The following is a 22,953-nucleotide window of genomic DNA, read 5'->3' on the forward strand; positions in this document are numbered from 1 at the left end:
ATCTTTGGTTTTGAAGGATTAGAGCACTCGAAGCCATGACTTAACGATGAAGCAAGGTGCAGACCACATCCATCCTTTGGCTGCATAGTTTCGAACTTTTTGAATATTGATCCTCCTTACTCCTCTGCTACTTTAATACCTTGGCAGAATTTAGGCTTTGCTTTCCTCTTCCCTTTCAGCAGCTCCTTTTCCACCAATCTTATCTTCTCACGTTCTCTCCGCATGGCGAAAACATCTCAACATACCATAGTCTTTTATATTTACTATCAGCATCTCAACCCGCCTCGTACGGTAACTGTAGTTCAGCCATAACTATTTTTTCTCTTCTTATTTAGCTACCACTTTTCTTGTTATAATTGCTAATTTGACTTCATTAGACACTATATATAGAATATATAGATACTTATGTATGTATGTGTGTATATATATATATATATATATATATATATATATATATATATATATATATATATATATATATATATATATATATATATATATATACATGACAATTATAGTCTTTCATGGTACTATACCATAGTTGCTTTTATATATGTGTGTGTGTGTGTGTGTGTATAGGTATTTATTTAAGTACATTTTGTCACTTAATCATGATTTTTTTAATAGTATTTTATATATATATATATATGATTTTATATAGTATTTTATATATATATATATATATATATATATATATATATATATATATATACATACTGTATATATGTGTGTGTATGTGTATAATCTTTATTTATACATACATACTTGCGATCATAGTTGAATACTATATCACTGCGAGTATGATGGCAAAATGAAACCGAGTACGTTGATATGATTGTCCAAATTATGACTTACCCAACTAGGAACTAATCTTCTTAACAGAGATACAGCGGCTTACCCTTCCGGCTAATAAAAACTATCCCAGTGGATAAGTACTTATTTCCTCAGTATTAAACTCGAACGGCATAATTTCAAATCCAGGCGTAATTATCATATATTATTCTCTTTAGGCGTAATTTATTTCAAAATTATAGTGAATTCGATATGAAATGGGTAGTTGTAGTTTGATACCTTTGAGTCTCTCTCTCTCTCTCTCTCTCTCTCTCTCTCTCTCTCTCTCTCTCTCTCTCTCTCTCTCTCTCTCTATATATATATAGATATATATATATATATATATATATATATATATATATATATATATGTATGTATATATATATATACACATATATGCATACATGCATACATACATACATACATACGTACAAACAAACAAACAAACCTCTGTTCACACAGCCTTCTTGAATACGAAGAAATTATCAGTCAGTAGGTGTAAGGAACCTTCAAAATACACGCTTGAGTTCCGAAGAGAAATGAGGTGGAATGAAAGGCAGACAAAGGAAGTGTCATTCCAATGTGTATGAGAGAAGTATTGCAGTAAAATGTGTATGTCCTGGGAAATATATTCGAAAAAACTTACGAATCTCTGAATGGATCTGAAAAAATTCGCATCTTCCGCGAGGTCTGCCTGTCAGATTAAAAATAATACACAAAACTAACTAAATTAAAATCCGAAATGTTTTCTTCCATTTCGTTTCTAAGAAGTTTAGTTGAAGGAGGTCGGGTTTCAAAGCATATCATCCTCTCGCGAAGGAAAGAGATATTCGTATCCCCGTATCTTCCATTTTGAACCTCTTGGAAAGGGGATGTAAGGTTGCTTTTTCCCCGCATTTCTCCTTCTGGGTTATTTCCGTGTTTTACACCATTCACGAGAATATGATGCCGTGGTGGAATAAGTTTTTGGGGAACCAAAGGGGATAAGATGGTTTGCTAAGTAACGGCGAGAATTCACGCCATTATGCATGTTTCTATTTATGTCATATATGGTATATATATACTGTATTTCATCTTACGGAAATGAATTGGGTATTCTCCTTTTCAAGGTCATTTACAAGGATTCTTCAGAGGATCACGCAGGTGTCGAACTGAGATGCAAGGTGAATAATGTAACGGTACCATCAGCACTGTATTAGAGAGAGAGAGAGAGAGAGAGAGAGAGAGAGAGAGAGAGAGAGAGAGAGAGACTCAAAACTTGTTTTGTCGATAAATACTCCTTTCAGTAATTGCCAGACATAGTCTGTTTAAAATTTTAAAGGAGGAACACTATGGAGAACAGAGATTTGGGAATACAAATTCGTCTGTTGTCAATCACGCTATAGTTTGATTGACGAGTTTTCATTAGTGACGTTTTACATTTGTTGTGTTTCCATTTAATGGTGTATCTGAAACAAATCAGTTATGCTTCTCGAGTTCTGTAGGAATACGCTTCGTCTTAATATAATATCTCTCTCTCTCTCTCTCTCTCTCTCTCTCTCTCTCTCTCTCTCTGCTTTTTGACATAATGTACCCATGACGCTGTTTGGAGGCAAAGCATTTTCAAGACATATTATGACACTATACACGGAGAAGAGAGCATTTCCAAGATACATGCAGCAGTGAAGTAGGTAAATTAATTGCAGCCTTACTTGAATAGTTTATACAAAGCTTAGAATTTCAGAGGTTTAGATTGAGCAACACCGAATGATAAGATTCAAGGAGATGTATCATCGAGTACTCAGTTGTAGTGGCTCGATCAGCACTTGGTTTCAGTGATGTGGAAAAGGTTATTATTATGGAGATATGTTATGAATTAGTTTATGATGTCCTTATGGGGTTGTTCATCGAAATGAGTGTTCGAGTTCGTCATATTTAGAATCATGCCAGCTTTGCCCTCAAGTTATATGACGAGAAAACGGAGAAATATGCTCGTTGGTGCCTAGTGCCCAATTCAAGTTCTAGACCTTGGCCTAATATCTTATACGTGCATCTACAACTCGAAAGCGAATAAGTTTATGACATGATCCCGTTGTTGAAGAAAAAAATTATGTAAATTCTACAGATTATAAAAGCAAAGTGTGAAGTGAATCTTCTTCCAAATGAAAGCAAAACGACATGCGTGTATTTCCCATTAAGAAATAATCCAGGTCAGATGAACTGGGAAAACAAGATTTGATTAGCATGCTCTCTGTCGAAATAAAACCTCCGCCTACTCGTCACAGGAGTCAACAGTCTTTGTGAAACTTTTTACGTTTGAATGCATTTTGCTTTCGTCCTATCGTGTAACTTAGCATTGCACTAGTTCTTTGGAAAATAGACGAATAGACTAAACGAATCAGGACCATTTGCTAACATTTTTCCTCATAGTAGTGAGCGGATAAACATACGTACATTATATACCTACATATAAAGTATATATGTGTATGTATATGTGTCTGCGTGTACACATATACATATAAATATTATGGTGTAAAATTTTGTACATGTTATGTATGATTGGTCACCATGTCAAATCCCATGATCAGAATTCGTGCTTATAACCGACACATGTCTTAACGAGTACAATATCTTCGGTTTGTGTGCAGAAGTGGGCTGTAACTCTGATGCAGTGTTGTTCCACATTATGCATGCAGCAGTTACAGTGATACTGTGTATGAGTCTTAGTCATTTGGACCACTAGGTATTATCCCAAGAGCGTTTGATAATGCTGTGGGAAGAGGTAGGCATTAGGCCGGGTAAGCCCGTGTCCTAGTGGCGAAGATTGCGCTCATCTTAAAGATTACCTTCCAGTTGTGAGCGAATCTGAAAGTCTAAATATAGTTCTTGGAGAGGCAGAAAGTCTTTTTCTTCCTCCTCCTCTCTTCTTCTTCATCTTCTGCCACCGTCAGATGGATTTCCTAACTACGTTAATTAGACTTTGTTTGAACCCTCTTGACTCGTTCCCCGGTCTGTTGTTTACATTTTTTTTTTTTGTTGTATGTTCAAGTTCTGCCTTAATGATATACTTCTTTTTCGCGATTACAATTGTGTCTTTCTTATGCTTTTTCAAGTCAACTCATTAGGTGTAATGTTTTCGTAATTGCAACGAAGCAAATCTCGTTAAGGAAAATGTTTGTTACTCGGCGTAATGCCTGGAGTGATTTTGGTAATAATCGATAAGTTCTTGTGGCCATATTGTTGTTAATGCTGAATTATTATTATTATTATTATTATTATTATTATTATTATTATTGCTTTTGTTGAGGTTGGTGATGATGGTTATGTATATTTTTACTGTACAGTATGTACTGTATTTTTGTAGCTCGACCCCAGGCGGAAAAGTCCCCATTTTTCGTTAACGTAATTGCCAAAAAGTTCAGAATGCAATTATGTGTAATGTGTATAAATGGCTTTTTTTTTTTAAGAGAGAGAAAGGCCGAAAGTGGTAATTGGCGAACTAAATAAAAAGAGCATGAAACTCTCCCCTTTTTCCTCCCAAACGGTCGTGCTTAGCAGCTCCTTAGGCTAAAAGCACACTTTAAAACCTCACTCCCTTTGAAAGGGTGTAATTATTGTGCGAGGGGTGCAATCCGGGTATGGATAGAAGGACTTCCATTTTCTCTCTCTCTCTCTCTCTCTCTCTCTTCTCTCTCTCTTATTAAGGTTTCGTAGTATGAAGTGGCCCTAGGGTATCGGCAAACTTCCAATCTTTTCCAGTCTCTCTCTCTCTCTCTCTCTCTCTCTCTCTCTCTCTCTCTCTCTCTCTCTCTCTCTCTCTCTCATGGAATTACACCACTGCAGTCCATTATATAAAGTGGAATACATTTTAGTTTATATCCAAAAATTAACGTTTAGTTGGAAACATGTTCCTCATATAGAAGTAAACAGTAATATAGGAATTCACAGCCTTGATTTCAATCCAGCTCTTATGTAGATTGAGTGTTTTCATGGTTGCCCAACAAAAATAAACATATAATACTTTTTAGTTCATAGTTCCTTTACAGCAGTCCTAAACCATCAGAGTTCACTATTCAAGCCTTATAATTTTGTTAGCACTTGAATTTTGTGTTTTTTGAAATATATGTAAAATCATTGTTCCTTTATTTTTTTAACAGATGCCATGAATTAATGTTTCGCCTTGTGAATAAACAATACAAGAAATTAATTATCCGATTTAAAAGTAGGGTTTCATTTATTTAAAACAGAAACAGCGGGAGATGGACCAAAATTGGAATTTAGTTTGTATTCGCAAGAAAAAAAATTGTGTACGAAAGTTAATCTTTTTTTCACGACAGTTGGATATTTTTAATGGCATTTATTCACCTGAGAGAATGTATGACGTCTATCAGTTGTTTTCGATTTAACTAACTATTTGCTTTCCTTTATTGTCTTATTTTTAATATCCTTTGATATTCAATGGTTTTTGTGACGTGTGATATACGCGGTAAAATTAGCCTACTGTCTATTTCATATGGACTTTGGCTCTAGCGTATGCAGTCCATCATTCCATAAAATTTTCAGACTTTGCTTCAATATTTATAATTAGCGCAAGATTCTCTGTTCATTGTAATATTTGCTACAAGAGAGAGAGAGAGAGAGAGAGAGAGAGAGAGAGAGAGAGAGAGAGAGAGAAAGTATGTAATTGGATAAATCAGTTCATCTGTTCTTAAATTCTAAATCTGCCAAACCAAACCTTGAACACTCCTAAATATAGCATTAGTAAGCGTCATTTATTGTTTGATGAAGTGAATGTGTCCATGGGTAAGCCTTTGTTTATTCAGGCCAGTAGAAAGAGTTCACTTGATAAACTTTTTTTTTTTTTTTTGCGTTACGGATTTGCCATATTTATTCAATTGTTCGGAATCAGCTGATTCAACTTGCTCTCTGTGACGTGGAATCAGGACCAGCATTGTATTAAGCGAAATACGCATGTGGTGTTTTTTCTGCTGTGTAGTAACAGGGAACCAATCGGTGTTAGTTCATTATATTTGTTGTGACGTTTGAAATCGGTCATTGTTGTTTATTTATAGGATGCACAGAAGGGTTCGACGGCGCTTTCATCTCTTTGACACAAGAAGCGCTGGATGCAGTTTATAAACTTTACATTTATGACGGGGAGCTAGCTTCCTTTGTAACCTAATGATTATTCGTGAATGCATGGGGAGTCGTGATGGGAAAGATTAAGTTAATAACAAACCGGCCGTAAGACAGAGGGTTAAGAAGTGATCGTTAGTTTTTTCCTTGAATATTCTCGCTTGGGGTCGGTTTTTCCATGATGCGTCAACACATATTATATATTATATATATATATATATATATATATATATATATATATATATATATATATATATATATATATATATATATATATATATATATACACACATACATATATACACACACATATTATTTATTGATTTATTTATTTACGCATGGAGAAGTGGTTTGTTTGTATAGTTTCATTGTAATCGAACTGCATAATATGATACTGAAAAGCTCATGAGAACAAAATTTCGACCACTAAGTAGGTCTGAAGTACTCTAGTGGCTACCGAAGTATATAATTTGGGGTTGTAACTTTTATTTGACCAAGTAACATTTTTCTATTTTTGAAACATTTAAGACAATTTCGTGATAAGTGTTGGAATTTTCATTGACTATTTTCTAGCAAGTGTTGTTTTTGTCGAAATATTGTGCCTTAGTCCCTGTCTGACCTGTCAGCCAAGTGCTGACACTAATTTCTAAAGCAGCGACGAAAGATATAGTCGGTAATAGCAAAAGTCCTCGTGCTGCGCTTTGTGTGGTTTTAACAACCGGAGACCCTTGTGTCTTCTGCAACTAAGATGTATGCCCTAAGGATCTAAAAGATTTTACGAGTTGGTCTGGCTGGTGTGACGTTATATTCTCTCTCTCTCTCTCTCTCTCTCTCTCTCTCTCTCTCTCTCTCTCTCTCTCTCTCTCTCTCTCTCATATACGTAAATATTGTTAGTATAAAAGTTTGTCACTTGACATATTTTACTTCAGTAAATGCATTTTACATTTAATTCATTTTCCATTTGTGTAATTAGGTAAAGCATAAAGCAAAGATTCTAATGTATGCATATATGTAATTGTTTACTTATTTGTTTATTTTAATTTAAATATTGTGTGTAGACGCTCATGTGTTGGAACAGTTGTTGATATGTTCACCTTTCTGAAATTGTTGGCAATCTGAGTCCACCTTGAACACATTTCCCGCAGTTTGTAGCTTTTTCCCGCAAACAGTTAACCAGTTTATATTTTATCTGATGAGTGGGAAGCACAAATTCCCTGGGTGTATAATTTTTAATTGCTGTTTTTAATCAACAACTGTCATTAGCATTGCTCTTTGAGACTTTAGAGAATGGATTAAGTATGAACTTTTTCGTTAGAAAAAAAGTATTTTCCTCAATATTATCTGAAAATATGACTTGCGTAGAAACAGGGCAGATCTTGCATGTGTGTTGACTAGCATAAATACGGTAATATGGTTATTTATTCTCTTTTGCGGCATACTTGTGATGTGGCTGTTAATAAAACGGGCTTATGTATTTTTCCATCGTACGTGAATTAGGTTACTCGGATTCGGTGCTTTCAAGTTGAATATGGAATAAATAGCAAATAATAAAAGGAAAGGACTTTCTAGCTATAAAGTGGAATACAGCGTCGCTTTTAATTTTAAAGTACAGCAATCTACAGTGAAAATAGCTTTAACACACACACACAGAAAGGAGAAAGTGGCATTTATTCAGTGTAACTTGCCTTGTGCTCTATGGGCGCTTGTAGAGTGTGTTAGATAACAGAGATAAACTGCTTTCGTGAGCAAAGCCAGAGATGGGACCACTTCTGATGCCACACCAGTTGTTGGGTCTCTCCGTTTAAGAATCTGGTTTCAGAAAGATCTGAGCTTAGGTCTCTTACAGTAGCTCTTACTTACGAGGTCTCAGTTGGATTCAGGATAAAGTTTTGAAATATATGAAATCATTCCGTTTTTGTGCATGAATGTTCTGATCAACCTTAATGTTCTAAGAGTAATTTTTTTTCCTCATTTTATACCCCACTCTGCATTACAATTGCTGTCCAACTCGCAAGATTCAATATAGTTGGTTTCTGTCCTTCACTCATTTACTTTGCTAAATTTTGCCCCTGTCGGAGAATATTGTTTAAATCTGGCACGGAGAGAAAAGGTCAAGAAATTTCATTATTTTTAGGAATAAGAGAAACGGGACGGTTATGACAAAGCTCTTCGATCAAGTTGAATTCTTTGTCATCTGTTTTATTTCTTTTGCGGACATTTGAGTTAACGCTTTGTATTTCTAATTCACACGGAAAGCAATTACAATATCCAACATTAGCAGAAACTGAAGTGATGTTCGATTTGTCAACATCAGACTTATTTTGTTCGCGCGCATTCGTGTTAATCCTTTCAGACGCAGTTTTATCTAAATGGAGGAAGGTTCTCGATTATTATTTCAGTTTTGCGTCCGAGAAGGTCAGGGGTCAAATTCAGTAGTCGCCTTCTCTTGCCTTTATTCCGTTGTGACTTCGTAATTATCACTTGGATTAAGGGCCAGCGAGCAATCATCTTGTTCAGGAAAAGGGACTGGAGCAACTGATGCATTTTTACGAAAGTCAGTATGCATGCATTAATTGTGTCAGTTTAATCTGATTGCTCTGGCTCTCTCGCTCTCTCTTTTTCTCGCTCTTGCTGTCGTCCGGACAAATAGTGAAGCATTATAGTGACAGCTCAAATAGCCGTGCTTTTCGTGTGTTGTAATGTTTAGGGAATCACAGTGTTTCAAGTTACTTTTATGGTGGATTATTTTAATTCTATTGTATGAGAATTTGCGTAATTGCTGTTATATTTCATCCTTGTATCACCACCACCACCACCACCACCATCACCATCATCATCATCATCATCATCATCGTATTGTTTCATTGTTTATTTTTATTTTTTGTGATGCTATTGCCAAGCTTGTTTTAGAGATTTAGTACGAAATTAAAAACAGTTTCTGGGAACTTGATGGTTTTGCAGAGCAACCAACGGACGTTTTAACTAACTTTCCCCAGGCGAAGTGTAGCTCGGAATGTAAACATGCAATAGAAAAAGAGCAGAGCCGGGGAAAGGTTGTTTCACAGTTAGACAACATTGAAAGCAGGACACGCACACGTCAAGCACAGTGGCATATTTCACGGCCAGATTGATGCATTGCATTCCATTTCCTCTGTAACGAGTGCATTCACATACGCAATGCATATTGAATATCGATTCATGCCATTGTATTAATACATCCTGCCGAATGGGTTTAGTTTAGGGCGGAGGACTTTTGTTTGGCGATTATTTCGAATATCATTGATCTGCAATTGTAAATATTTGCTGCAAATTTGATAAAGGGGCGCCACAGCTGTGGTGGAATATTGCCGAAAATAGGTTTTATGTTTCCATGCATAACTTGGAATAAATCGGCAAATATTTAAAGGTACGGATGTTTTCTGTTTTTCCGAAAGGTACTACCTCATAAAGGTGTGAATGGACATTGTAGGATATTGTGGTGTGATACATTATATTATATATATATATATATATATATATATATATATATATATATATATATATATATATACATATACACATATATAATTACACATATATGAATTTTAAGATCTTTTTCGAATCTTGAGTCATGCACAAAGTCAAGTTATATGATGAAGGCTTAAATATTTTTGTTTCACACATACCGTAATATTATGTGAATCATATAATATGGGAAGTTACTTTTACGGAGGTTTACGTTAATTCCATGGGAAAAACATTTACCACCCACCATAATCATCGCCGTCATATTATTTCATGTGAATTTTTAAGATGTTTTTACCCGGCTTTATTAGAGATTCAGTACGAAATTGAAAACAGTTTTTCGGAACCTCATGGCTTACCAGAGCAACCATCGGGCATTTTGACTTTATACCCTTCCTCTGGCGAAGGTGTAGTTCTGAATGTAAACATGGAATAGAAAAAGAGCAGAATTGGCGAAAGGTTGTTTCATAGCTAGACCACATTGAAAGCAGGACACGCACACGTCAAGCACAGTGGCATATTTCACGGCCAGATTGATGGATTGCATTCCATTCCTACTGTTACGAGGGCATTCACATACGCAATGCGTATTGAATATCGATTCATGCCATTGTATTAATACATCCTGCCGAATAGGTTTGGCTTAGGGCGGAGGACTTTTTTTTTGGCGATTATTTCGAATAGTGTGGGACTGTTGTAAATATAGGTTATAAATTTGACGAAGGAGCACCACAGGTGTGGTGGAACATAGCTGAAAGTAGGTTATATGTTTCCATGCATAACTTGGAATAATTTGGGAAATACTTAAAGATGCGGATATTTTCTGTTTTTGGGAAAGGTACTTCTTATCAAAGTGTAAATTCACATCCCAGGACCTTGTGCTGTGATACGCTTCAGTTTTTTCTTGAATGTGAGTAAGGTCTTTGTCATAGGATCTGATCATCAATTCTCTCTCTCTCTCTCTCTCTCTCTCTCTCTCTCTCTCTCCTCTCTCTCTCTAGGCACCTTCAATAGAATTTTTCTTATATAAATTTGTCCTATAAATTTTTCCTATATATATATATATATATGTGTGTGTGTGTGTGTGTGTGTGTGTAGATGAATTCTTAACACAACAACTAAAAGTCTGCAGCTTCTTAAAACATTTCTTGGAGAAGTCTTGGAAAACTGAAGACGAAACCAGTTAGTTTTCACTTTTCCGTGTGGTACATCTGCGTTTATACATCACGTGTTCCAGTGGCATAACATGGAAGTGAATGCTTTGTTCACAATTATATATAGGTGATTTTATCGATATATTTTGCCAAGTAACCCCACTTTAATTTCGTGTAGTGAACCTATTGTGTGTGTGTGTGTGTGTGTGTGTGTGTGAGTTCATCCTTTTATATTTGTAAGTGATTCAACCGATCCGTTTTGCCAGGTAACCCGATTTTTATTCCGTAAATTGACCCCATCTGTAGAACCATATTTGATATTGAAGGCTCACCCATTTTATTTTCATACGAGAGACCTTTCATTCACTACCTGGATCAAAAGAGCCGAAATGGATTTCACAGATAACCGACCTAAATCGTTTCTCTCACCCGGTGCGATTGATCTCCGTGTGTCTTGATTGTGCGGCGAGATGGATAACCTCCGAACCAGCGAGACCACTTTATTAAATTATGTTTTACGTTAAGTAAAGGAAAAGTGGTGTCTGGGGCTCAGTGGTTATCATTCAGATGAATTGTTCAGCACAGAGAGAGAGAGAGAGAGAGAGAGAGAGAGAGAGAGAGAGAGAGAGAGAGAGAGAGAGAGAGAGAGAGAGAACGGGTGGGGTTGCACTTAATGCGTGTACAGCATCAGAATATATAAGTTGGCTAAACGTGTACCTTGCATGTCGACTGAATTACAGATTCGGCCTTAAGGATTGCAAAACGCCATCAGGTCACCGTATTGCGCTCCTGAGGTCGTTTCTCTCTCTCTCTCTCTCTCTCTCTCTCTCTCTCTCTCTCCGTTTTTCTTCTTCATCTTTTGTGTATTTCTTCGAGGTCAGCATTCTCCTAATGGAAGTTGAACTTAAAACTTCTCTCGTATCGAACTTCCTGTTTCAAGAGTGTAAAGAGTGTTTCAGTTTCATTGATGTAAGAATAAATTTATGTTGGCTTTTAAGTTACTTGAAGAGAGGAAGAATACGATTTGGTTATGTCCTTGAACTTTACAGTGGTCTTCATCACGTTGTCAGTAGTCATTTCCTAATCCGTTCTAAGATTTACATTCAAATTCAACTCATGCTCTATTCATACTGGCCTACCACCCTCCCCGCCCCCTGCCCCTCTCTCTCTCTCTCTCTCCGAGATTCAAAATCGGTGTCGACACAAGACTATGTATTCTCCTCGTACAGCATCTTTCCATTTTATGTGAAGCTCCAAGCGCATCAACTTTTCTCTTTGCATTCACTTCGCTTCGGGACAGGTTCTTTCCGCCCCAGAATTCGTGCTCACATTCTCATCAAACATTGTATTGTCTGTGGACCCCTTTTTTATGTTTTTTTTTTTTTCTTATCAGTTTTTCCTCCTGTTCAGCTACTACAATTTATTATTACTACTACTTATATAACTATGTCTGTCTTTCATTCCGACTGCTTTCTCTTATTTATCTGTTATAACTGCCTCTGATATTCTTCGCATTTATTTAGCAGCTTCATCATATAAATGTTAAGCATTACTCTCGTGTGTAACGCCCCCTCCCACTTTGCATTCATGTTATGTTAACTCAAATATCCTAACATTCAAATGTACCTTACCTTTGCACTGAAATGACATTAATTTTCCACATTTAAACATTCTGTTTAGATGTCCGCTTGGTCTTTTGATCTCTGCCGCAGGAACATACGGTTATTGTGGATGATAATGTTGGCCATTTATATTTAATAACAAGAGTATTAATAGAACATGTTTGTGGTAATCCCTTGTGAAGGTAAGCGGCTCGTCCATCTCTTGGTTGTCAGGAGGTATGCCTCTCTCTCTCTCTCTCTCTCTCTCTCCTCTCTCTCTCTCTCTCTCTCTCTCTCTCTCTCTCTCCACACACACATGTATTTTTGTTTAGTCTTCTCGCATCCTATACTACCCTAGGGCTTTTTGATTTGCTGACTTTTATTATATTTCGAAACTGAATCCCTGAAACTTTATTTCAGACTGCTTGATTTATTCATGCATAAAATCCTTTTCTGTTGTTGAGAGAGAGAGAGAGAGAGAGAGAGAGAGAGAGAGAGAGAGAGAGATGAATAACATCAGACTGTTAGCACAGGGAAATAAAAACTCGACGTTTTCGTTGTTCCCGACAATAAGAGTGATATTTACGGTGCGTGCGTGTTCATGCATGCTCCTATCCTACATATTTTCGTGTTATCGTTGTGTTCACGCGTACATTTTGACGAGACAAATCCAGTGACGCCATCTTTTTGCCTGCAGAGAGAGGAGAGTTTATTTATTTTCGTTTCTCGGCTCTTGTTTTTATTTGCTTAGTTTATTTTCGTCGGCTTTTTCCATGTCCTCACGAGTAGTTTGTGGGGGACCAGTGAGATGTTTCACAGCAATTTTCTGCTATGTTTTTGTTGCTAATATGACATGTGAGTATGAATTTGCTTGGCAATAGATGATGCCTTTGTTTTGGCCAAGGAAATTTTGGTAGTTGTAAATGACAACTTTTTAATACATCAAAATGAAGTGCTCTTGCTAATTTTCTTCATTCTGAGACTAAGATAAAATGTTTACGTATGGTTTTGAATAATTTTATATTAAATAATTTTATATTAAATTATAAGATTAAATTATATAGGGGTGCCTGTATAAATATATACATTTAACTTCCGATGTCTACAACTTAATGATACACAACTGTCTTAAGAAAGAGTAAATACTTATCCTAAAGAACCAGTATTTTAGGAATGAAAAATCCTAAAACGTGATATACTTGAAAATGAAATTAGACTCCTAACAAAAAGCATTCAGCTTTAAGGCCACATATTGTAAAAAAAAATTTAAAAAAAAAGTTCAACTTTCATAAAAATCGCGGCCACAGCATCAGGGATTATACATAATATAGCATTAAAGGAAAGGGAGTTAGCATCATAAAATAACTTAGCTAGTGGTTTAAGGAACAGAGGTTACGGCTTCCCAACCCGAAAGTGTACGGCAAATAAACCGATATCTTCAAAAAGAAAGTATACCTAATATAGAATAAACCCGACCTCTTCTGCCCATAACCTCTCTTTTATGGCGCCCGGCTTTTGCTCCTCTTCTGATGTAGGTGAGAGTCGAGAAGTTCCAGGAACTGTGTCATTGGAAGGGGAAGGTGGAAGGAGAAGCCGTAATGTTTTCGGCATCCTCTTTGCATTTCTAGAGACGAAGTCTGCTCTTTAGATATGTAACGAGAACTAATTATAATTAGAACAAAGATATGCTCTTTGCAGTATTCATATATGCGTGCCGTTTTTTATAGATTTTCGTACAGGACAGTGTAGCCCTCTAAGGTAAAGAAGCTTGAATTTCAAGTCATTGGCCCCAGTGGGCTTGTTCCATATGAATAGGTTTCAGCTACTGAATAATAATAATAATAACCAGAGTATCCAGCTAATCATATGTTTTAAAAACTTGCTGCTAATTGCAAACAAATGTAGGATTTATATATTTTAGTATTGTGAACGGTACCATCTGTTAAAACTTCTAAACTAGTTATGCTAAGATGTTTACTAGCAGGCTTTGTTAGCTTGACTTCTCTCTCTCTCTCTCTCTCTCTCTCTCAGTCTTTGTTGGAATTCAGAAAACAATTCCTGTCTTTTACTGTGACTGTTTTCCTTTTATGGCTATTAGTATACAGGCCATGATCGCCTTTTTTATTGTCGTGTTATCTGTTTTTCTTAGGTCTTTAGACTATATGTCCTAGAGAGACCGATTCCTGATTCTCCTCCTCCTCTCTCTCTCTCTCTCTCTCTCTCTCTCTCTTCTCTCTCTCATCTACACATTTACACACACACACACAGTTGTCCTTCAACTGCTGAATCGAAGGTGATTGTCCTTTGTATGTATATATATATATATATATATTATATATATATATATATATATATATATATATATATATATATATATAATATATATATATACATATATATATGATATATATATATATATATATATATATATATATATATATATGTGTGTGTGTGTGTGTGTGTGTGTGTGTAGAGAGAGAGAGAGAGAGAGAGAGAGAGAGAGAGAGAGAGAGAGAGAGAACGAGCTATTTTATGGTCTTCATGTATTGTCAGAAAACATAACATTACTAAAAGTACTCAAACCGATGTTAGGCATATGACTTGGTTTCGTGCTGTCATAATTATAATGTTTTTATGGTCATTGACAATTGTTTTAGCCCTTTGTATATTTGTGTTTACACATTTTATGTAAGCCGCTTATGAAAATGTATTCTCGTCCTTGAATTTGGGATTTTTTATGTTCATTACAGTTTGGTTTTTAGCTTTTGACTGTACTGTCTATGCCTGCGTTGCTGTTTGGTGATAAGCTGGCCTTATGCCAGTAAGGGTCTTCCCTCCCGGAGCAGCCCTTAAAGATTGTACTTAACAGAGTATTTTTTTTAATTTACGTTGCAAAAATTTCCGTCATTTCCGTCTCTCCAAGTTGATGTACGTTGATGTATGATATTAGTACGTCTTCTTGACGTGACACTAGTTGATCATATTGCGGTCGTAGTATTTTTTTTTTTATTTTTTACGTGGATATTAGTGGTTTTGTCTTCTCTCCCTCCGTGAAGATATTTTGAAATTATATTGGTTAACGTTTAACCCTTAACGTTTTGTTATGAAGGTCTGGTGCCACTTAATAAAATAATTTTATATCATTTAGTTGTTCTTTTCACAAAATATGTTGTGAATGATACTCGTTATTTCGTCAAATATGAAATTTTAACCCCATAAAAATAGCAAGCCTTTTTGGATTATTTTTAGAGCTCACCAACAGTCAAATGTTAAAAGCAGTCGATTTTTTACCAGCCAAATTTTACGTTAATCTGATGGAAATTTTGTAAATTAAAGTAATCTTTAAGTTGGTCCCATAAGCAGAACTGTGAAGGTTTTCAAACTTCAGGTCTCCAGATCTCGACATATGTGCACTGATGTGAGCACGTTTAACTCTTCCAGATTCTTCTAACGTCTTCCTTTACGGCGTATCATGATTGATTTGCCAGAATAATTGAATATCCCCAGCCTTGAGAGAGAGAGAGAGAGAGAGGGTATAATGTAATGCAATTACCACAATGTCGTTAATGGCAGGACGAGAGAAAAAGAGGCTACAGGAGTAGGAGCAGCACGTGTGTCTCATTACATCCAGATGTTTTCGCCTCTTGTTTTGTGGCTCTCTCTCTCTCTCTCTCTCTCTCTCTCTCTCAGGGAAAATAAGCTATTCCGATATATTTGGTATTTCTGATTTTTGTTTCCAAGATTTAAACACATTCTCGCAAACAAACACTCTTGGAAATCGAGATAACCATAATCTGGTCTGTGCGGAATAAGGTGATCTAAAAGTTTTTATTTTGCAGCATTACTGAAAAAGTTCTCAAAGAGGATTAAAGAATAGCAGTCCGGGAAGAGTTTTTAACTTGTTAAAATGTCTGACAAGACGGGTTTATCAGAATCACCGGTCGAAGGATGAGCTGAGAAATGAACAAGAGCGTTTCTTTTGCACTTGAAGTGTAAAGTGAAAGGGAATTGTTGGATTTGCAAAAAATGAAACATAACACTTGCATAAGTGGTAACTGATACGCGCTGTTCATGAACCTGAAATTGAATTGTAACAGACAAGCCGTTATCACAATCACCGAGGGTAATGTCTAGCTTGCGGAATTACGGCAAAAGAAATTGCTAACTATAACATCTCAAAAATTTATTGGTTAACAGGTAGCTTCGTGGGTGTTTATTTAGCGGCTGTTTCTCTTCTCGGAAGCTAGCAAAAGAGATCTGTGATGTGGCATAGTCAGTTTTTCCCAACTTTGTATATAAAGTTATTTTGTAAAGGTGCTGTTTTGAAGTATCTGCAAATATCACTGAAAAATTCACTCAAACGCGCATCCAATCGATCGTGCTGCCCGTTTTACCCGAGAAGACCAGACCGTGGCCAGCTGTTTGGTCGGTTGAAAATGGAAAGAGAATCGTCTCTTTTATTTGAGAGACTTTCATGCAAACAAGTGGACGTGGATTATGACAAATATCATCTGGAGATCAGTTAGAGCGTGGTCCCTCGGAGATTGATTCAACTTTAAACAAACCACACTTGTCGAGTGGAATGATGAGGTTTTTTTAATATTCTTCTCTGTGCGTCAGGTATGAAACATTTTCTTTTGGGATTTTATGGATGAAGGACTGCAAAATGAAATTTTTACTGACGAATATTTCATTTACAGTATATGTATATATATATATATATATATATATATATATATATATATATATATATATATATATATATATTAATTTATGTATATATACATTCATATATGCATACATACATACATACATACATACATTTTCTTTTTGATTTTATGGATGATGGACTGAAAAATGAAAAATTTTCAGCACACACACACACATATATTATATATATATATATATATATATATATATATATATATATATATATATATATATATATATATATATATATATATATATATATATATATATATATATATATATATATTAGAGAGAGAGAAGAGAAAGGAAAGACATATGTTTTATTGATTTTACCATAAGGGAAGTGTTACTAGAATTAGTTATTTGATTAGTATAATAAAGTTATCAACGTCATAGTTGCATATGACATCACGCAGATACGTGTAGACAGACTCCACTTTCATTCAAATGTTTAATTGCAAGAGCACGCACGTATGTAGATCTGTTTATTTATTTTTGTATTGTAGTCAGTGAAACGAACATAAAAAAAGTTACAGTAATTTTATGTCGTTTTTATTTGCGGAACACGCATGAAAAAATATAAATCAGGTCCAAAATATTAAGTGAGAAAGCATTCAGTTTTAATGAAAAACAGGAACGCGATCACAGGATTTTCAAGGGCCTCCTTGCTTTTAGATGAGGAACGGGTTTTCCGAAAAGAGAACTTTCATTCCAAAGAAGGAATAAATGTATGATGAATGAATGGTTCTCTTGTCGATCAAACGTTCTTGTTTGGAGACTGAATCCAAAGGTTAGGTTTTGTTTTATTTGTAAATATATATATATATATATATATATATATATATATATATATATATATATATATATATATATATATATATTATATATAATTATAAATAAAGGAAACACTCGTTAGGATACAGTTTCTCAAATGAGAACGTTTGATCGACAAGAGAACCATTCATTCATTATACATTTATTTCTTCTTTGGAAGGAATATATATATTTATATATACATGTATGTGTATGTATATATACTCGTGTATATGTGTGTATGTATGTGTATCTATGTATGCACGTACATATGTTCATGTGTGTGTGTGTATTTTATGAAACTTAATTAAAACTTTTATAATTAAGTTACACTCATTCAAAATTTCTTGACCAATAGTATCGTGTTTTGAGAGTATTGAGAGCGCCTTTTAATTTAACGACACACCTCTCTCATTCTTTTCCAAATAATAGCAGTGGACACGAAACTTGTTTTTTTCCCCTGTAAGGCATAGGAGCTTCCCAAAGGGGAATATTGTTTTCTGTTGTTTTTTTTACCTTCATGCGGTCTCCCAGGGTGCCAAAGTTATGGCGTGTTCTGTACTTGAAGAGGAAGCTGGCTATATTTCTTAAGGGCTATAGTTTTTGTACATTGGCTGTTAGTCTCTCTGGGTGGGGTGACGCCTAAGAATAAGTGTTATAAGCTCTCTCTCTCTCTCTCTCTCTCTCTGATATCTCTGATTCGATGATTCTCGGATATTTTGTTTCGTAGCTATATTTTTGAGTGGTCTTTTCCATTAAGAATTCTCTCTCTCTCTCTCTCTCTCTCTCTCTCTCTACGACGAGCAATATATTGTTACAGCTGTATGTACTCATACTAATTAATCGTGCTCTAAACTATTGAAATTGTCTGTATTCCAGGTCATAATTTTCCCTTTAAAAATAATGTTGGCAAACTGAGAAAATCCTTAGATCACTGTCTATCTTTAGACACTGTTCCATAGCGGACTGGGTATTCCTGAAATTCAAGGAAATCACTAATAGGATCGTAATGAGATTGGAAGTCGAAAACGTCCACTGAGTTATCATTTCAATGTGCTAAGTAGGATACAAGGTTTAATCACACTGCCGGGGCTATATATAGCCATTTTCTGAATAGCATTTGGTTATTGTCTCAACTGCGTTACGCATTTGTCATGATCACATCTGTTATTTCCAGTATTGTTGCTGTTCTTGGTGCCTTTGTTCCAAAGAACTAACCGTCTTTGTAAGAAATGTGAATTTTGCGGAAAGAGGTTTGCACTTTGTCTTTTCTTAATGACGCTCGTATCCGATTTTTTTTACCCAAGGCAAGACCTAAGACTTTAATAGAGAGAGAGAGAGAGAGAGATTACGAATATTAATTTTTATAAAGTAATGAGAAGATCTGAGACATTAAAAAACTGAGAAGGAAGAGATTTCTCAGTTTTTTTATGTCTCAGATCTTCCCATTAAATTTTTAGAGTTAATTAATATTCGTCTCTCTCTTTCTCTCTCTCTGCTAAGGTTTGAGGTCTTTTCTGTTTTTTTTTTTTTTTTATTATTCTCAGTCTCTACATGTTTTACTGACTTTGATTTTTTAGTCAATTTTTGTAACTCTTTCTCTCTGAATTCCGTCCTTTCTTTTTCAAAACTCTGAAATGGTATGAGAAAGTAGTTGAATTTCTTTGAGTGACACCTTTCACAGAAGATGGAAAGAAAAAGCCACTCATATTGTGGTGTGTAAGGAGAGAAAGGAGAGAGAGAGAGAGAGAGAGAGAGAGAGAGAGAGAGAGAGAGAGAGAGAGAGAGAGAGAGAGAGAGAATGTTCTGCCATGACTTGAAATGTTTTAGGAAATTGAGCTGTGAGAGGCAAAAGCCTGCATCATTCCTTAAGTTTAATGTGGCGAGAAATGTGCAGGCTTTAAGAAATTCTCTCTCTCTTTCTCTCTCTCTCTCTCTCTCTCTCTCGTCTTTAATATCTTGGAAATCTCTCGTATTTTGCTCTTTGAAGGTATCGGGAACTGTAATTATCTGTATAGACGCGTAGACATGGAATTCAGCTATGCTCTGTTTCACATATATATAAATATTATTTTTCATTAAGAAAAATTAAATACCTACATGATTTTATATATATGTACAATGAATATTATATATATATATATATATATATATATAGATATATTTTATATATATATATATGTATATATATATATATATATATATATATATATATATATATATATATATATATATATATATATATATATATATATATGAATAAAGAAATATTTTATTCGTATATATTTCCATTTCTGAGAATTTTCTCGTGGGTCTTTTCAGAATTGAAGTAAAATAGCATACAACTTAAACGTCACCCATTTCATGCATAGTTAACTAGTAATAAAGATAAAATCTTTTGCAAAGATCTACTTGCAATAAAAATTAAATAATGTCGTTAGATGGCATATATGTAAATGAAGAGAAAGGTGTAACAGTAAAATATGGAAGTTCCGATTTATTTCATATCGCCCAGAAGCACCTATTTTGACAGGCGTGACTGCGTTAAGTATCCGTGGACCGCCATTAAAAGTTACAATGTTTTCTGTGATTTATGCATCATGTTTACGAGGTCGTCCTCTTTGTAGCTGTGGAGAATTTCAGCATTACTCACCTGATTTATCACGTTTTAGGGCACGTTTTTGTGTGTTACCCGAATGTATCTGATTCTGTGTGTTTCTTACATATATCCTGCATGCATCTAATCATAGTCATACACGCTCATAGATAATTGGACACAACCTTCCCTAATGCTTTTACTCTACCATTCGAACGCAGGTTTTTTTTTTTTTTATCTTGGGCGATACATTTTTTTTAAATAAGCACGTTGGTAACTGTTTTAAAAAAATAAAGTTAAGGAAGGTGGGAAGGATTTCCTAATGTGTAGGGAATAAAGAAATATTGCCACTTCTCCATCGGTATGAAGAAATTATAACGGAACGTTGGGAAATTGAGCAAAAGCCAGAATGGTTCATTTAAATCTTCATTAGCTCAGACATTTGATCAGTGTGTGGGCACTTTTAAAAGTATTTTATATGCCCAACGCCACGACCATTCCTATGAACCATTTCCATTTATTTTCAAATATGAGAAATGTAAAACCATATTGTAATTGCGGTTTGTGCATACTGTAGCTAATTTAACGCCTTAAGAATTATTTGTTTGCTTCTGCCGAAGAGGAGTATTCTTTGTGGAAGGTTTATTCACTTTTTTTTCGTTATCGACATAATTCAGAATTTTTCCTTTTCTTTCAGGTGAGTTGGCTGGAAATAATTATGGAAGATGAGATTGGCTCTTGGTGGTGAGTAAGGACTAATACCATAGTAATTTATACTTTATATTTAATGAAAATGTATAGAGAATATCCCAGTTGTTATAAGCTTTTATATATATATATATATATATATATATATATATATATATATATATATATATATATATATATATATGTATATGTATATTTAAGTAGTCTTGTTATCTACTGTTAATGCCCCTTTTAACATTTGATTAAAGAAGAACAGAATTCAAATTCACACTGGTTCCTAACTTCTCAGACAAGTTTTGCGTCCAAAGTGAAAGAGTGATATTTGGAAATAGCACGTTTTTATCTTGAAAGCAGTGCTCGAGTAACGGTCATGTTTGCCAATTGTGATGTCATTTTGCTTTGCCGTGAAAAATCCCTTTCAGTTGTATTCGATGTGTTGCACCGAATACACACACAAGGATTTTCAATCACGCTGTGAAAACGTTCCGTTCCAGCGGAGATTTCCTTTTTGTTCTCTGACAGTTTCATTAATTAATTAACGTTTTCCAAAATCATTTGCTGGCAACTGACTTCTCGTTACGGTTGCTGCCTCCCCTCCCTCCGTCTCCCCCCTCCACCTCCCCCTTCCCCCCGACCCTCTCGGCCAGCCAAACGCTTTCGCACACGAACTGAAAATCGCACATGCACGCACGGATGTTAATTGGCCTTTAATGATTTTTATCCATGCTGAAAATAGCGGAAATTAAAAAAGATAATTTTTGCCCAAGGAATCGTTCACACATTTCGTATGATTTCACCGTTTGTGTCGTGAGAGAGATTAGTCAGATCCTTTGGATCTGTGAAGTAGAAGGCAATTATTTGTTTTGTCATTCACAGACTTATTTACTTGATATTTTACGTTCGTATTTGATTAGATTAATTTCAGTAGCTCATTTTTTTTTACATTTTACATTAATATTTTTAATTTATTTTTGAACACGAAATAAGTGTCCAGTGGTTTTGTGGCTTTTTCCATAATCGTGTTAGTTAATCCTCACAAGCTCATCAAGTTTTCCCATGTTGTAATCTTAAGCTGATTCCGTTGATGAGATTTAAACGAACGTTATCGCTGGAATCATTGTAAATAAGGTTTTAAGCTTTGATTATACTATCATATATATATATATATATATATATATATATATATATATATATGTGTATATATATATATGTGTGTGTGTGTGTGTGTGTGTGTATGTGTATATATATATATATATATATATATATATATATATATATATATATATATATATATATATATATATATATATATAGATATATATGAAATTATTGTTGACATTTTATTTAAATACTTAGGAAGATGTTCGAGGAACTACAGATGAAAATCACAGGCTGCTAAAAACGGAAGTTTTCCCCTCTCCCCTCGCCACATTTTAACACATTTCTCGAGCCCTTCCTGGGTTGCTGCAATGCTGAAATACGCGGAGACATCTTTCAGCGTGACAGAATGTGACCTTGATCCCCACCAAGCTTTCGATGGATGACGGGTTATGTAGGAAAAATGTTTTGAGGTATATACCCTAGGAAAAGGAAACCGCCGTGGCATTTTTCACTTATCTCTGTCTGTATGGGGTATAGGTTTTTTTTTTTCAGCTGTCATTTTTCTTTCCTGTGGAGGGGGAGGCTCCTGGAAGTGTTTCCTTTCTGGTTCTCTCTGACTTGTTCACGATGAAACCCTGCGAGCATTTTTTTTTTTTTTTTTTTACTGTGTTTGCGACCCATGCAGGCGTTTGACTGCCCGGTAATTACATAATTTTTCCTTCTACTGAACTTCCTTTCATATTCTTTCCACCCTCTTCTAACAATTGTTTCATAGTACAACTGCGAGGTTTTCTTCCTGTTACACCTTACTCTCAATTTT

At 35.0% G+C, this 22,953-nt stretch overlaps 1 protein-coding gene across 14 annotated transcripts in view; it reads left to right on the top strand.

The window, feature by feature from the left end:
* homer (protein) overlaps positions 1-22,953 on the top strand; it is a 351,701-nt gene that overhangs the window by 265,190 nt on the left and 63,558 nt on the right. For 4 of the 14 annotated variants that reach the window (XM_067096694.1, XM_067096697.1, XM_067096696.1 and 1 more), the window contains exon 2: positions 21,022-21,068. The exons of the other annotated variants lie outside the window; for them this stretch is intronic. In XM_067096694.1, coding sequence (XP_066952795.1) covers positions 21,043-21,068 — 26 coding nt within the window. In that variant the 5' untranslated portion in view covers positions 21,022-21,042. The remainder of the gene's footprint in view (positions 1-21,021; positions 21,069-22,953) is intronic. 14 annotated transcript variants of the gene reach the window in all.

Source organism: Macrobrachium rosenbergii, chromosome 53, assembly GCF_040412425.1.
Source record: "Macrobrachium rosenbergii isolate ZJJX-2024 chromosome 53, ASM4041242v1, whole genome shotgun sequence".
NCBI lineage: Eukaryota > Metazoa > Arthropoda > Malacostraca > Decapoda > Palaemonidae > Macrobrachium > Macrobrachium rosenbergii.